General features: G+C 34.7%; 2 protein-coding genes across 3 annotated transcripts; both read right to left on the bottom strand.

Moving 5' to 3' along the window:
* Positions 1-182: 182 nt before the first annotated feature.
* On the bottom strand, positions 183-3,419 carry LOC113799734 (uncharacterized). The gene is made up of 2 exons (XM_027350428.2): positions 3,043-3,419; positions 183-2,952 (listed from the first exon to the last, which is right to left on the bottom strand). Exons 1-2 carry the CDS (start codon positions 3,059-3,061, stop codon positions 599-601), a joined length of 2,373 nt encoding a protein of 790 aa, XP_027206229.2. The 5' UTR covers positions 3,062-3,419; the 3' UTR covers positions 183-598.
* A 2,913-nt stretch (positions 3,420-6,332) lies between these two features.
* Positions 6,333-17,314, bottom strand: hyd (E3 ubiquitin-protein ligase hyd). 2 transcript variants are annotated; one of them, XM_027350043.2, is made up of 8 exons: positions 16,853-17,314; positions 16,534-16,798; positions 16,377-16,474; positions 8,146-16,316; positions 7,137-8,053; positions 6,938-7,076; positions 6,661-6,862; positions 6,333-6,586 (listed from the first exon to the last, which is right to left on the bottom strand). In XM_027350043.2, exons 1-8 carry the CDS (start codon positions 16,981-16,983, stop codon positions 6,487-6,489), a joined length of 10,023 nt encoding a protein of 3,340 aa, XP_027205844.2. In that variant the 5' UTR covers positions 16,984-17,314; the 3' UTR covers positions 6,333-6,486. The 2 variants fall into 2 exon arrangements, with proteins under 2 accessions (XP_027205844.2, XP_027205852.2); XM_027350051.2 differs by having other exon boundaries at positions 8,146-16,283.
* Positions 17,315-17,565: the final 251 nt, after the last annotated feature.

Here is a 17,565-nt window from a genome sequence, read left to right as displayed (position 1 = left end):
GAAATCTATTGATCTATATGATTGTAATAATCTATAAAGTATGAAAATGTATTCGATGTTTTGTTGTTGTTGTTGAATACCGATTATTGAAACGTGTGTGTGTGTGTGTGGTTCTTACAATTTAAACCTGCCATCACAAATTTTTAATTTGTCAACATTCAAGAATCTTTGCTATATTAATGTTCGAAAGATAATTGAAACCGGTATTCAACCGTCTAATCATTTAATTCAATCAATCAAATTTTGATGTTTTTTTTTAAAAAATAACCAATAAAAAATGGAATAATATTTTTCAATTTTCTTTTTTTTCTCAAATGAATAGTATGATCAAAATTAAAAAAAAAGTGAAATAAATCAGATCAATAATGTGTATAAATTATAAAAAAATGAAAAAAGTTCAATAAAATTTGAGTGAATTTCTTTGTTTTTTCTCATTTTGGCATATATAAATATGAACAATGTTCAAAAAAATGTTTCAAGGGAAAAAAATCCAGGGTTTTTGTTTAATGATAAAAATATGGAGTATAAATAAATATATATCGATGATGTGTATATTAGCGACTAAATTCTTATTTTATTTATTAATTGATTTTCATAATCATTTCTTTTTCTGTTTTTGTTGTTGATCTTCCTGTGAATCAGATTGTCCTGATTGTTGCTGTTGTTGTTGTGATGATAATTGTTGATCAGATTGTTGTTGTTGCTGTTGTTGTTGTAGATGTTGATATTGTTGTGGTTGATCATAATAATAATAGACAGATCCTTGATTATTCTGTACGCTTATATCACTACCGGTATTTAAATTTGGATTAGTATCTAAATAGCTTTTTAGATTATCAACATTTGTTGATTGTGGTTGATATTGAACTTGTTGTTGTTGTTGTTGTAATTGTTCCATATTATCCCCATATTGATCATTATCATGATCATCATATTGTGAACTTATTGAATGATGCATTGATATCGATACCGATGTACTAGTACTCATTGGTGATGCAGTTGATGATGATGTCCCTTGTGGTGATGTATGTTGTTGTTGTTGCTGTAAAGATGGATATACCGGTTGAATTCCATATGGACTTTGATTCATTGGTTGTTTAGTATAATAACTATGTTGAGAATTTTTTGATTTTGTTGGTTGTTGTGATTGTACTGATGGCATATTTTGTGTTGATTCTATACGATTCGATTGTTGTTGTTGTTTACTGAACTGAAGTTGTTGGGTATTCTGTTGTTGTTGTTGACTATTGGTATTATATACCAACGGAAGTGATGGTAATTTATTTGTAACTTTTGCTATCGTTTGACTCGGAAGTCGTTGTCCGAATCCACCAAATTCGTTGATCATCGGTATCGAATTATATGTAGCTGCAGCGTATTGTTGTGATTGTGATTGCAACGATTGGGATGGAATACGTTTTTTCGTAAATCTTGATATGATTTCTTTGGATTTTTGATACAATACATTCGGTTGTTTAGCACCCGTCGCTTGAGGAGTAGATGCAGAGGTAGCAGGTGAATTGTTATTCAACAACTGTTGTTGAGTTTGCTGAATGGATTGTTGAATCATTTTACTTAACATTTGATCATATTTTGCTGCCGACTGTTGCTGTTCTGAAGAAGATGAAGTTGATTGAGATGGCATCTGAATCACTGGTTGATTCATTGTGGTAGCGATCGGTTGTTTGCCCATATATTGAATGTATTGTTTCTTTAAATTGTTGGCAGTTAAAGGACTGGCTTGTGATTCCATCACCATCATTTCACTGTTAATTGGTTGAACTGCAGAAGCCTGATGTGTTGATAGAGGTTTAACATTTGAATAACCTGAAGATGATGGTGGTGAATATTCACCACCATGTGAAGCATATCTACCGTTAGAATATTGTGGATAAGCAGCCGATGGAAGTTGCTGTTGAGCATATGCTTGTTGATAATGTGGCTGTTGTTGTGATGCTGCGATCATTTTATTTGGATAATTGATATTATTATAATAATAACCAGAATATGAATCTGATTGACGACGCTTTGGATTGTTCTGGTTTTGAAGGCTAGTTGCAGCTTGAAGTGAATTTTGGGCAGCTGTCATCAAAGAATCTTGTGATGCGGCTGCGGCAGCAGCTGCAGCTATCATACTAGTTGCATCACCAAATGGTGAAGCTGATTGTGATCGACTTGGCTTAATATAACTGTAGAAAGATTTTACTGTATTCATTAATGATTCTTTGAAAGGTACTGTGGCAGAATATGCAGCTTCCGATGCACCAGATAATTTTTCACCTAATAATTTATACCATTGTTTAGGAAAATCAAGCAATTTTTTTCCATTCTTAGTACTGGCATCGATACCACTAGCTGAAGCAGCAGCTGAAAGATATGATCCCAATTGGCCGGCCAATTGATTAGCTTGATTTGGTTGTAGGCCGTTCAATCCCAACATGACATTATTTACAGCATCATTTAATGCTTCAAGATTACCACCGGAACCTGGATATTCAAAACCAGCCACATTAGCAAGAAGATTATTAGCATTTCCATTACTATTAAATTGATCTACTAATGAGAATAATTTTCCTCCGGCAACACGGCGACTCATCACTTTATTGAATGGACTGAATAAATTTGACATTAGTGATGATAAGGATGGTGGTTGACCTGGTGAAGATTTTGATACTAATGAAGATGGATAATTATATGATTTAGCCAATTGATAATAATTAATCGGACCAGATTGTATTGGCCATGGTTTTTTCTGTTCTTGTTGATAATTATTACTTCTATATGATTGCGCTTTGGGCGTTGAATATACCGTTGTTGATATTGGTAATGATGATGATGGTGATGATGATGATAATAATGGCACAGCAGTCGTTGATGATGATATATCATCACTACTACTTTCAATAGCAAAAGTAGTTGTTATTAATGTCGCCCACAAGACGATAAATAGACCTAAATTTTCAGACAAAAGAAAAATCATTATTTTTTTTTACTTCAGAAATAAAGAAAACAAACAAAACAGATATTTAAAAAAATATTTACATAATGTTTTGGATGACATTATTTCGGAGGACTGAAATTATCCCTGATCAAAGGTAAAGGTAGAATAATGGTAAATTGTAAATATCAGATATATATTCGAAAAAAATAATCAACAAATGATGTGCCAAAGTTTGTTACGGTTGATCGAACAAACAATTGGTTTTATTTTGTTTATCTTGTAACGTTGTTATCCACCGAAACCCACACAAAAACACACACACACCAATGCAAAATTCGTTGGCACAAAATGATGTTAATTTTTTACGACCAAACCAAATGAAGTGAAAAAAGTTGGTCGACCTTTCGACAAATACTGATCGTAACTGAATGAATGATCTGTGGAAGATGGTGATGATTGGAATGGAAGAACTGAAATCGAATCGAATTTTCTAATTGAATATGATCCGTCAGTTTTGTCTTTGGGTCCAGCAACAAAAAAAAAGAAGAGGTTTGAATTCTAATTGAGAGAAAAAGACTCTTTTGCCAAACTTATTTGATTTAATCAACTACATTATTTTTCCTTCTCATCGTAAATCCACATTTGGTTCAATCAAGTAGGAGGTTGTACCGTTATGTACATTTTTTTCTTTCTTTTTTTTTACTTTTAGTTTATCGACTGAGGTCAAGGCTATACTCAAGTAACAGCATTTTTTTTCTTTTCTTAGTCAGTAAGTTTAATTTTCAGTGAATAGTCGACTAGCTGCTGTCGATTTGTAACGTTAAATCGAGATCGAATTGGACAGGAAAAAAAGAGACAAGCTTCAACCTGGTATTTACTGGTTATTATTGTAAATCAATGATGTACACCTTCATGGTAAAAATGATCATCGATAATGATGATGATGTTGAGTAGTGGTCAAGACAACATACTGATGATGTTCGACAAAAAAATGTAAGATTCAGATTAAATAAAATGATTCGAATATGAATTGAGCAAATTATATTGATAGTGCATTTTATTACAAAATTTTTTTTGAAATTTTTTTTTAAATTTAAAATACCATTCAATAAATTTCTTTTTTTTCAATCAAATTCCAATCAAAATTAAATTGATAAAACAACTAAAAATGGTAGTAATAGGTTGAGAATTCGTTATCCGATTGAAAAATTCGTAGGTGTTTGAATATTTTTCGTACAAATTTTCTACCTCAAATCTTTCATCGAAAATTGATGATGACGGGATTATAAAGTGATAATCTCTAATTTATCACCACAAAAAAAACTTGGCCAAATCAATTTTTTTTGTTGCAACCTATATTCTAAATTTAGGTGAAATTTTTTTCTTTCACTTGTTCCAGACTATATTAGATATTTGTCTTTTTTTTTCTTATTCAAAAATAGAATTAATTCATCCATTCAAACGAAACTAATTCGTGTGTGTGTAAAAATGAAACAAATAAAATCAACAACAGTAGCATTTAAAAATCGGTGACCATAATTTATCATCAGTCATGAAAGAATTTGTTAATTTCAATTTGATTTGATCGAAAGTGTACGAAGCTTATAACTTTAATTGGAATCAATGATTATTTTACTTTATGTTTTTTTACGATGTGTTTCGATGATGATAATGATAATGATGATGATAGTGGCCCACATTTCATTTTATTTCATCTAAAAAAATTTTCTTCGTATTTAGATCCTGTAAATGAATGTTTTGTTGGACTGAATTACATTTGATTGATCAGGATTATTAATGAAACCAATGTTACCTATATTTTATTAAGTGCTATTCCTAACGACAAACTATATAGTCGAAAAAAAAACAATTTTCAATTTGAATAGTCAATTCGATAAGCCGATTCTTGTGAAATTATTTTTACACAATTCTTTTCATCATTGATATTTTGAATGATGATTGTACTCTTTTGAAATTTCTTTTTTTAATCAAGTTTGGAATATGTGAAAAAATGATCGATTAATCGATCATGATGATGATAATAAAAAAAATAATAATGAAAACTAGTTCTTTCTAATGTTTCTGAAGTTGGTTATGAACTTGATTTTTGAACTAAGATGATCATGATCTTGATGGATTATCCGAATGAATAACCAATAGCTAATAATGAAAAATTTTTCCTTTGAATGGTAAATTTTGGTTATTTTTAAATAATCATTTAAAGATCAATCGATTGATGATCAATGAAAGAAATTAATTAATTAAAATTTTTTCCAGTGTTTCGCATAATTTACATTAATAATTACCAAATTAATAAATCAACATTCTCATCATCAATATAATTAACCATTTAATTTTGTTTGTTTTATTCAATCAGATTTTTTTAAAGAAACATTTAATGCATAATTTTTTCAATCCCAAAAAAAGGGTTATAACAGATACATCAAGCTCAAATCATTTTCTACAAGAAATGAATAATAATTCATCATCTTGATTAATAAACTTTTGATATCCTTTTGGCAGAGAAAAAAAAGCATTCACCATATATGAAGTAAAAGATAATTTGTGGCCATCAATGAATCATACGTTGATCAAAAATAAATTAGACAAAAATTATCATTATCAAACAAACATTTAAAATGAACGTGAATGTGGTCAGAGGAAATTTTTCTATATATAAAAGAAAAAAATAGGTTAAATTTCAATCAATGTTTTTCACCAAATCGTCGTTTTTTTACTATTTAAGTTGACTTGACTTAGTGTCATTGATATAATTAGTTACATATCATCAGGTTTTTTTACCGTGTTCATGCTATTTGCGTTTGCTGAAATTCGAAAACTTTTATTCTGAAAACATCAAATGTTGATTTATTCATTTTCGGTTATTGCAAATTTTGTTTTTCATCTAAAAGATTGCAATAGTTGAATGAATTGATGGATTTTTTTTCACTTAGAATTTAAATTGAAGGTTAAATTCTTCAAATATTTTTTCTCACATTTCACACTAACACAGACAGTTACCGCGAAATACCTTCATTCGTTTTATCAATCCATGATAAAATAAAGTCGAGAAAAAGTGTTGACAGGATGTGTTTGGTTTAGATCATTTTTCAAATAAATGACCAAATATTCAGATAAAACACAAATCGAACTCTAAATTTAAAAAAATTGCCAAAATGACCAATCCCAACGATGGCCACTAACATTGAATGCTAGTGAGAAAAAAAATCTCATTATCAATAATTCTGTTTTTTTTTGAAAAATATACATTTTATTAATGATTATAGTAATTTTTGAAAAATCTATTTTTTTGTTGTTGTTGAAAATATGCTAATTTGTTTTTTTTCACATCAGATTTATTTGGATGAAAATTCTAGAGATTAAAAAAAAGTTCGCCAATCAATCATTTTTAATTTTAAACATATGCAAATGAAAATTTATATGAATAAATAAGCCATCTGAATTGTAAAATTTTGTATGTGTTCATGTTTGTATACAATTTATTTCGTCAACACTTATAGTTGCGACAAATGATATTCCGGATTCTAAATGAAGCCAAACGATTTCGATTTGATCGACATGAGCAATTTTTGCCGCAATACATTTCGAGATGAATATAATGGAATATACAGCCGTGAAATACAACTATATACGAATAATGGCAAATGAAAATGATTAGAATGCAAATCAAATAATGAGCACTAAATAATTGAACATACGTATTGGCAGTGACGAAAAAATTATCATCGCGTGGCCTTATAGTAACACTTGGCATAGGCTGGAAACCTTCTTCACTGGCTGGTAAGGCTGGTGAACCGGTCCAAAAATAAATAAGATCTTGTTTCTCTTCATTGGTCATCCGCTCTAATACCCACCAAAACCATTTACGAATATTTGTTATTGGTTCAGAATCACCGCTTTCTAAATATTCCATGTGAAATAAAGCAAATTATTAATAATTTAAAACAGATTAAATTTTTTATATTTCTGAAATACCATCATAAAAAGTGACATAAGTTTGTAGTTGTTGAACATTGATTTCATTCACTCCATTCAATAACAATCGAAAATCTTCGGGAGTAAGGCCATCAAATGAAATACGAGGAATGACATCATATATGCCAGCCCGTATTGCCTATGATAAGATGAATTTTAGAGTATTTTTAATAATAAATTTTTGTTCAAATACACCTACCTTGATCGCTTTCTCTTGTGATTCGACCATCTTATATTGAGCGTATCTTCGAACATAGTCATAGACATTCTGTGGCGTAACGCGAATATTACGGCCATTAGGTATCAATTCAACACTGTGACCACCTTCTTCTGGTGGTAAATCTATGGCAAAACGGAAATCACAATCAGCCAAAATTTCATCCTTATCATTGGACTGGGCATCCAAAATTAATTGCCTCAATGATTCATAAAGTTCCGAATCAAAAAATGCTAAATCATGCCATCTAACAGGTTGGTCGAGAATCATGTTGATCACATGTCGATTAAATGAGATTGGACATAGCTCATTTTGTAGAAAACAAACACCAATTATGCGACCAACATTTCGGAATGCGTTCAAGCGATTTTCACTAGACCGACCAGCACGAGGTGAATAAAATCCACGCATCCCTGGTTGATAGAATAATGGGGCATCATCTTCATCTGAAAATGAATTGTCTAATTGCAAAATTGTTGCCGTTGCAGATGACTCATTTGGAATTGTTTTATAAGCACCCGAACCTTGAACTGAGAGCTGAATTTTCTGATCTGCATTATAGTTGTCATACATTAATGCATCGGTCGTTAAAAAAGAGGGCAAAAATAAAGATTGCTGTTGTTGCGCGTTGGTATTTAAACTAGAAGCATCTCTTTGAACCGATCCATCTTGTGTTGTATTGGCTGCTGTTTGGGCTGTTGTTTGGTTACCATTACTTGTCTGATTTCGAATTTCATTTGCATGAATTATTTCCATAGCCCAATCGATAGAACTACGCAGTTCTTCTTCATTATTAAATAGGTTTAAAAGAGTTTCTTGGGGCAATTCCAATAACATTCCGGTTATTTTCGATGCATGCACCGGATATAAATTGTATACACGATTATAAATCCTTAAACCTAAAATTAATAAACATATACAATAAAAAAAACATTGATAATTTGCAATTATTACTACTGTTAATTATAAGAGATTTTTAAAGAATCATTACCAATTCCATTTCTTGAATCTGAAGGAACGATTGGTGAATTTCGATGTGAATTAATCATCTGCGTAGGCACAAACGAAGGTGCATCATATCGAAGCTGTGAAAATGCGATTCGACGGAAAGTTGCTGCAGAAGAAGACGGTGCTAATGTTGAACTACTACTTCCACTTGATGACGGAGATGTTGATGAGCGCGGTTCATGCATATTCCGAATCCGTTCAATTAATTGCGTACGACGAGCTGTCGATGATGATGATGATGATGATGATGGATAGAATGGCTTATAACGTGCTGGGGAACGTGGTCTTCGCATTGAACTACTGTTGTTGCTACTTGATGCGGCAGCAAGAATATCATTTACTGGGGATGAAGAGTTTTGTGGAACTGAATTTACAGACCCACCACTAGAGCCAGTAGAATTGCTATTTCGTTGACCAGAAGATGAACCATTAGAATTATTATTGTTATTATTATGACTTCGTAGACGGAAGGCATAACTAGAAAAAGCTTCATAATTTACAGCCGAAGCACCAGAGGATGAGTTTGTAGCAGAACCACCTCCACGAATATTGACCATGCTGTTTGAACCGCAACAATTATTCATTAATAATTCAATGGGTAATTTTTCATTTGCTAATACGGCTTCAGAAAATGCTGTATAAAAACTACGTGCAACACCAGACCCTTCACCCGGTTCTTCTTTAAAGGTTACTTTAACACGCGTAATAGTCAATGATTGTGGTGCAACGGATGTTTGAGATGATAGCCGTCGAGTAATGGGCGAGAAAACCGAATTCAATTCTTTGAATGATTGTATGAGCAATTGATGCCGATCACGATCTAATTTATAAAAATTTAAATCACGTTGATTTGCGGCTGTATTTGAGCAACTGATTCTTAGACGTTCCATTTCGCGTCTGAATTTACTTTCTTTAATGGGAAAACCGGTCAATTCCGGTATAATGGAATTAGGTTCAAGTGACACGTCATCAACAAACAGCCGACCGAATAGTTCGAGTGTTAAATGCCAACGGCCTAAAAGGAGATCTTGTTGTTGAATATTCCCGAAAAAATTGACATGTTTTTGTTGTTGCTGATTAGTCGAAATTTTTATAACAGAAGATTGATTATTGTTATTTAAATTTGGACTTGTCGACAAAGTTGTTTGCTGTTGTTGATGTTTAGCTGAGCCGGCCATAACAATCACTGATAATTTATTCGGTTGTATGATTGATACTCTTGAGGATGATGACGTAGATGATTCAGTTATGACAGATTGAGATCGAGCTGGTGATATTTGTAAATGATTTGGTGATCGAATTGAACTATTATAATTCCATTGATAACGTTTAGAAAGACTCATCTGTGATGGTAACGATTCAATCATTTCTTCTGCTTCCATTGCATTAGATGGTCTAGGTATACCGAACAATTGTTCACGTCTAGCATTTGGCTGTAGTAATTGTGGTTTACTGGCCAACGGCAAAGCTTCCTGATATGGAGCCGAAAACGGATCAGGTCTCGGACAACCAAGAAATAATGTAGAATTGGATCGTCTAAAAAATGCATGATTTCGGCCTGATGTTAGTATGTCATCTTTGCTTTTAATCGATGATGAATCAATAATCTCATTGGCTATAGTTTCAGAATAAGAATCCATTGTAATGAAACCACGACGAATAAAATAAACAAAAGCATCGAAAATGTATGCAACATGTTTGAGTGATGATACATCCAACACGGGTAATGAATCATAATGTTCATTTGAATGGGCCCGCATCAATGACATTGCATAGTTGAGAAAATCACGATGAGCTGCTTGATTGGATTCATTTGAAGAAACATTTGAACCACCGGCTCCACTTGAACCACCTGATCCGGAAGCGACGGCTGAACCGGAAGCACCATGTGCAGCAGCACTAGCTCCAGCAGATGTACGAGTGAAAACATAAGAACTGCCACCACCAGTGCGAGTACGTAAACTATTACGATTAAATGTTGGAAGCATTGCCATTTCATCTTGACTTTGAAATGTTCTTAATCGAAGTGAACGTGGATTTGAAGAAGCCACATATGCACTACCTGAATTAGGATTTGAGCCACCAACACCAGCTGTACCGGATCCAGATGATATTGCAGTACTTGAACCACTAGTCGAAGAACTTATTCCTCTAGATACGACTGGAGTGAGGCGCCGGTTGGATAGTGCACATCCAAAACGTAATTGCGTTTCCGTTGTGTCCATTGAAATGATCAACCAATTCCATGTATTGAGAAGACGATCTTCAATCATTTGCAATAACTGCTTCGATTCTATTGGACTGATAGAATAAAAAGGGAAATCAATGCAACCAGCTTCGTTTGTTGTTTCGCGTATGATGACCATTAAATCTGCAATATGCCGCATTATAATAGAAAAAGCTCGGGCTAGGCCAACCATCGAGTTCGTTATCTGCACAACATTTTCCGTAGAAACTAATGCATTCGAAATAGCACTACGACGGAATGACTCTGGAAGATTCGTCGTTGATGTTGATGATAACATTTGATCACGATGAGAGCGCAATGCCCATTGAACATGTTGTAAAATATTGTGTCGAGCTGAACCGGTTGTTGCAGTTTGCGAACCACCACCAGAATTAGCATTAGATGATGATCCACCAACTTGGACGCCTCCAAGACGACGTTCTACATTATCATTAATAAAACTTGAAAGGACATCGGTGTCTGGTTCCGTTTCCGCAGTATCTGACGCATCATCAGAATCAGATGAGTCATCATCATCAGGTTCTACATCTTGTTCATCATCGTCGTCATCATCGACATCATCAGCATTTGAATTTAATGATTCATCATCATAAGGTAAAGAGGCAACTCCAACATCACTGCCAGCTGTTGCACCGGTTACAACACTTCGCTGTGCTGAAGCATTATCCGCATTGCTCAGATATGATGCCCCATCATCAGGATTCGATTCAGAATCGGATTCAGTATCCAAACGTCCACCAACATTTGAATTATCATCAGCTTCACTCATCATTTGATTACCGGCAACAAGCATGTCTATATCGGCATCGGATGCAGCAGACGTTAGATTACTTTGATGTTGATCTGATTCCATTGGTGAATTATTTTCCTCGTTTGCAGGTCTTTCAATAATAATTTCTGGCAGTTGATTATTCGACAAAGAAACAGACGCAGTTGATGATTCGGTGGATTGTTCACCAAAAATTAGTGACTGAAATGAAGGAATCGAAGGTACCGTTAAATTACCTTCATTGCCAATTGTTCGTAATTCATCTTGAGATGATTGTTGTTGATTTTGGCTACTATTATTATCGGTCTGGGAATCCAAAGACCGCAAAGCAGATGTTGCGTCTACAGCTCTAATGTCTGCGGAGGATTGATCATAGGAATTCCAAAGCATGTGATGGGAATTATGATTTTGTGAAACAGATCCAAGTGATTCCGGTTCTAACATGGTTGGATCATGAAGACCAAACGTAGCATCGAGGAAATCACGTTGATGGGAATAAACAGATGTATCAACGGAGAAAAGTTCATCGGTTATAGAACCACCAAGATCCGAAGTATGTGATGATGATGGTGCTAACATCATAAACGAAGCTGATGGCCGTGCTAGACCCATTCTGACAGGGGCGATTAATGATTCGGCAATTTCACACAATTCTTCAGCTGCAATGGGCAATAAAGAAATGAAAACTTTACGAATTTTACGTATCATTATTATCATTGAATTTGATTTCTTTTGCAACGATGATGATGATGATGATGACGATGTTGAAGGATGAGTTGATAAATAACGTTCCCAATATGTTCGATATGATGACATTTCCATTAACGGAGCATAAGCCATTGAATATTGAACAGGATTTGCTTCAAACAAAAGCGCTAAGCTAACACGTATGACAGATCGTACAAATCGTCGTGCAACAATACGACCTTCTTGAGCAATATTTGGTGATTTACATGCCTGTAAAATGGTTCCAGTTATACGGTCGATGGGGTCACTTAAATTCAATTTCAATAATGAATGTGTGAATTTATCCAATAAAGCTGAGCCATTTTGACAAGATAAATAGGAATTTTCTTCTTCAAATGAATAAGCGTTTGCCGTTCCATTAAGATTCCACAGATATGCTTGCCGTCGCTGTTGTTGAGCGGCATTTTCAGCCGAACGATAACCGGTAAAAATCATAGATTTAACTGTTGGCCAATCGCTCAGCATTTTTTCTAATGCACGCCGAGCAAATTTAGGAGGCTCAAGATCGTGTTCCGGCACACTGGATTGTTCATCACTTAAATCATTTTTAGAACGACCACCACTGTTGTTGTTTCCTGAACTTACAGCGAATGCCCTCAATCGAGTTGGACGATATTGTTTTTGCTCAATAATTTGTCGACCAACTGTCTGAACCAAAAACAAAAGAATATGTTCACCACGTGCATTAACTCGCTGCGATAAATTCGTCGACTCAAGTAACCGTTTCAAAAGGCTATTTCTTGCTGGTTGACAGCCAGAAATCAATGCTTTGCATTTACATTTTTCCCAACAATCACAATAAGCAGTCGGGTTTGTTCGTTTCAATTTGCAATCATGACCCCGATGGCAGACACGTGCACATTCAGTACAGCAACAAAGTGAACCAACTAGGCCACAAGTACGACATTCAAATATATCTTGATTGATATGTTCATTACCAGTCCATGTGAACGAACAAGTATCGTTTGAGCATAACATATACAATGGAGAATGATCTGGTGATGATCCTCGGGGATATAACATCTGCATAAACGTACGTTGATAAATGGAATCCTGTGTTATAGCTGATGAAGGCGATGATGATTGATCTTGTTGTTGCTGAGTGGACGATTCATTATTAGCGATTATACGTGCAACACGTTGCATTACAACAAATATTTGCTGTGCGGCTGAATAGGCACGACCTGATATGGCCAACATGAAAGGAGTTAGCCCTTGATAATCACGTGCCGAAAGTAGATCAAATAAATGTCCAGACAAGGCTGGGGAATCTAATAATGTCCATAGGATAGAATGAGCTATTGGCTTCTGTTCGGTCGGATCCAATAAAGGTTCACTTGAATTTCCAAACGTAGCTGATGACTGATTCTGGGCAGGCTGTGGCTGCTGTGCATTGGTAGATGTGGTTGCATCTAAACTATTATCATTCATAGGGGTATCATTAAGCAACGATGATGACGCTGATCGTGGATCTTGATGGCCTAAATCTTCATCATCTTCTAGTAATTGAATGTGTATTCGAACCGAATCTGTGGAAGATGATCGCGGTTTATTACTGGTTGGAAAACAAGCCGAAACAGCTACATGGATGATATTATGATTGCCATCACAAACTTCACTGATCATCGGGAAGAATATTTTTGGATATGTGTTCAATAATGATAGACATTCACGAACACCATCTAGGTCACAATTTAGAATGACTGGCATTAGATATTGTCGTTCCAAAGTTAATGCCAAAATGGCAGCATGAGTTTTTGTCGATTGAGAAGATGTTGAATACGATATAGCTCCTCCACTATGAATATTGGGCAATGAAAAAATTCCCAAACCGACTGTTGATATGGGACCAAGATTCAATGATATCGGTTCTCTTATGACCATATTGGTACAATCTTTAGCTAATGGATACAAAGTTCCATTACCATCACGACATAATACAACTGTAGTCTGTTCATTTTCTCCAGCACTGAACAATCGTATCAATGATGATTTTGGATTTGTTCCACTGCCAAAAAATGTACTATATTCAATTGATAACTTATTATCATGTTCAATACGGCCAGAAACAATATTGATCTGCAAATAAGATAGACGATAACCACCCATTTTAGCAATGACATGTAATCCAAGATTCGTCAATGTCATTGTCAAAATTTGCATATGTTCAGCGAGTGGTACACGCTTTGGTGTACGTTGAAAGTAATCATAAGCTTTGTTACCAACGATTATTGAATTATTAAGAAATGTAGGAGTGGCCGATGTTGATGGAAATGAACGTACAGCAATCAAATCTTCTTTACGTAATAAACGACAATCTTGTATATATGATTCAATAGAATCTGTTTCTCCAGACGGACGAACCTGTTGCTGCTGTTGTTCGGGTGATTGTAAATTCTTGTTAAATGATGGTGGGACATCCAAAGGATTTGCATTAAATTTAACGGCAACAAAATTTCCATCAACTTTAATAACACGACCAATTGGCATATTTTTAACATCTTCAACAAAAACAACATCTTTTAGGTTCCATGTTTCGATTCGATCTGAATTTCGTTCTTCATTATTATTACTGGATATTTGTTGTTGTTGTTGTCCAGAAGAGCTAAGATTACGACCACGTGCACGTTTTACTACCGGTGCATTTGTATTGGAAGATTCAGATGATGTTGACGATGCTGGTGACGGTGGTGGCGGCATTTCTGCACGTTCAAGATTTTTACTTGACGATGCTTGATTATTAGTTGATACTGGTAAAACAGTTGGTGTTGAAGATGATGTTGATGCAGAATTAGCAGACAATCTTGATTGAATTTCCTGTGGAGTTAATATACGGAACGAATATGAATCAGACATTTTCCATGCAGCCGATATAAGCTGGCCAACTTTTGGAACACCACTAACGGTCGTAAATCCAATTTCACCACATTGATAAATGGGAGAATTTCGCATGGACACCAATGTTCCTTGAACAATCTCATTGTCTTTGCTATTCATGTTTGATACTGATTGAGATGTTGATGATGATGATGATTTTGTTTTAGATTTAGATTTTTCATTCTGGCCTTTTTCGGCCATTTTTTTCCGATGTGAAAACGGTGGCGTACCCCACCAGAACAATGACCCAGATGACAATTGTACGCAAGACATAAGTGACGATACATACAATGAAGTAATTTTGAATGATCCAGAAAGAGCACTAGATAAAGCATCCGCAAACAATTGATTAGTAGCTGAATGTTCGAGTTTCCACGCAGCGGCAGCAATTGATTCATCCATCCAGGTGGCCAATTTATTTGTATCTGTTACAACGGTTGCACGAACTACTGATGCTGCAAGATGCTGAATTTTTTCAGATAAAAGTCCCAATGATGGTACACGTGGATGAAAATAATAAACACCTTCGGATATTTGACATTTGAATGGCTCAGAATCTAGCCAACGCCATTGACACAATTGGCCCTGATTATTAATAGCGATCAGTTCCGAGTGTAATGATGCTATCTGTATGAATTTTCGATCGTTGGATCCAGTCCAATATTCCTGATCAGTGAACGATATTGGCGACAATTGAATTTGATCACATTTTTTTTTGTTTGACGATGATGATGATTGATGACGATGACCGCTACCCGAATCTAAATTCTTCACTGATTCTTGTGTGACCGAATACCAACGTTTACCTTGCTGCGAAGGTGAGGATAACCCAAGTTCACGTTCAACAAATGAATATGGTTCTTCACGCAAACGGATTCGATTGCTTGAACTGCTGCTATTTCCACTAGCACCACCAACATTATTATTTGAAGTGGGGCCACCACCGGTACTGCCAGAGTTGATATTGCCACTGCCACTTTGTCCACTTGAACTTGATTGATTTTGGTTATTCGGAGGAAAAATCGATGTTGATCCACGAATTCTAAGCGGATATGAAAAAACAGCTTCTTCACTGAATTCTGGATCAATTATAACTGAATGATCTTGACCGGCAAAACCACTGTCTAACAATGAGATCAGATCTTCTGAATGTATCAATTGCTCCGGCGAATCATCTGCATCATCAAAATCTTCATCATCACGTGATAGTAGATTATTTACAGCCGAATTTACATCCAAATTTGTTCGTTGCAATTCACGTATGATGACATTACGCGACTTTCCTTGCAACACGACCTGGGCTTGATTTACCAATTCTTCCGGTACATATTGAGCCGGTATCATATGACTACGACTCATGATTACTGATGCTGAACTACGATTACCACCACGACGAACTAAACGTCTTCGTGATGGAACTGATCGTGGTGATGCTGATCCACCTCCACTGGTGCTAGCGCCATTATTATTACCACCGTTACTAACAGAATTCAATGTGGAAGCATAGATACATCTAGAATCAGTAAATATCAGTGAAAAAACAAAACATTTTGAAAAAGTGGAAACGACTTACTTTTTCGAATTCGAAGATGAAGAGGATTCAGATTGGATATTCGAACTATTTATACGTTCAGCATATATATTGAATGGATAACGACACACCCGATAGTCCTATAGGAAAATTATATTCACGTTCATCAAATAGAAATAACCTTTACATGCCAACTTACATCAAGCAAAACTGCAACATGGTTACGGCTAACAACACATTGTAGAACGGTTTGACCGGCTGATTGTTGCTGTTGTGGTATTTTCATTGGTGATGAATCCCCACCATTTGTTGAAGATTCACTTTGTGAAATAGCTGAAGACATACTTGATCCAGAAAAATTAATAACAGGCACATTCGAATAAGAATTTGAAGCACTACCAACAGAACTAGCCGGATTATTTGGATTCGTTTGTGATCGAAACTTTTCAACAGTTTCCAATATTCTAAGGTTTTTAAATATAAATTATAAATCTCTTAAAAAAGTTGTATAAACTTACTTGTCATTCAATTCATCGTCATTTGATGGTAATGGATGTACCACCAAAAACATTGAAGATGATGGCGGAGATGGACGTTGCGTCATCGTTGTGGACGACGATGATGTTGAATTGTTGTTTTTAGAAGTCATTTTAAATTTTATTTAAACTTCAACATTTCAAAGAAAAATAAAGAAATTTATTTGAAAAACGAAAGAAATGTGATGAGCACGTGCTCAGCACATACAATCACACAAAGAAAAACGAGCAGCAAGAATATTTAAAAAAATACGAATACTTTGTATTTGCTTATCGAAAAATGGCTGAAAAGAATCACCAATTTTTTAAATCACAAATTGATCGATTAATCAGTAAATTAAGATTATAAACAAAAAAAAATCAAAAATTTTCTATTCGAAAATCCAGAAAATAGATACATCAAACACAACGAAATAGCTCAAAGATGAATAAACATGCGAGCTCAATTTCAACACTTCGGTGTTATGTATTGGGTTGGTGCAAAAATTGAATCGAATAATACCGCAGACAGACAGACAGACAGACAGACAACATACACACAAACACACCTATTCATTGATTTTTTCGTAAATGCTGCTCCACCTACCAATAGCGGCTATTATAACATCAATAGCGGTGAATACGATAGTAATGCCATCAATCGAATGGAATTGTTTACAAAATTAAGATGTTTTTAACAATGGATTTTTTTCAGG

This window comes from Dermatophagoides pteronyssinus, unplaced genomic scaffold, assembly GCF_027571235.1.
Source record: "Dermatophagoides pteronyssinus isolate colony J.1.1.1.1 unplaced genomic scaffold, Derpt_VIB-CSIC_2022.12 sq0002, whole genome shotgun sequence".
In the NCBI taxonomy this organism is placed as follows: Eukaryota; Metazoa; Arthropoda; class Arachnida; order Sarcoptiformes; family Pyroglyphidae; genus Dermatophagoides; species Dermatophagoides pteronyssinus.
Note: the sequence above shows the minus strand (reverse complement) of the source record. Positions and strands in the feature narration are given on the sequence as shown.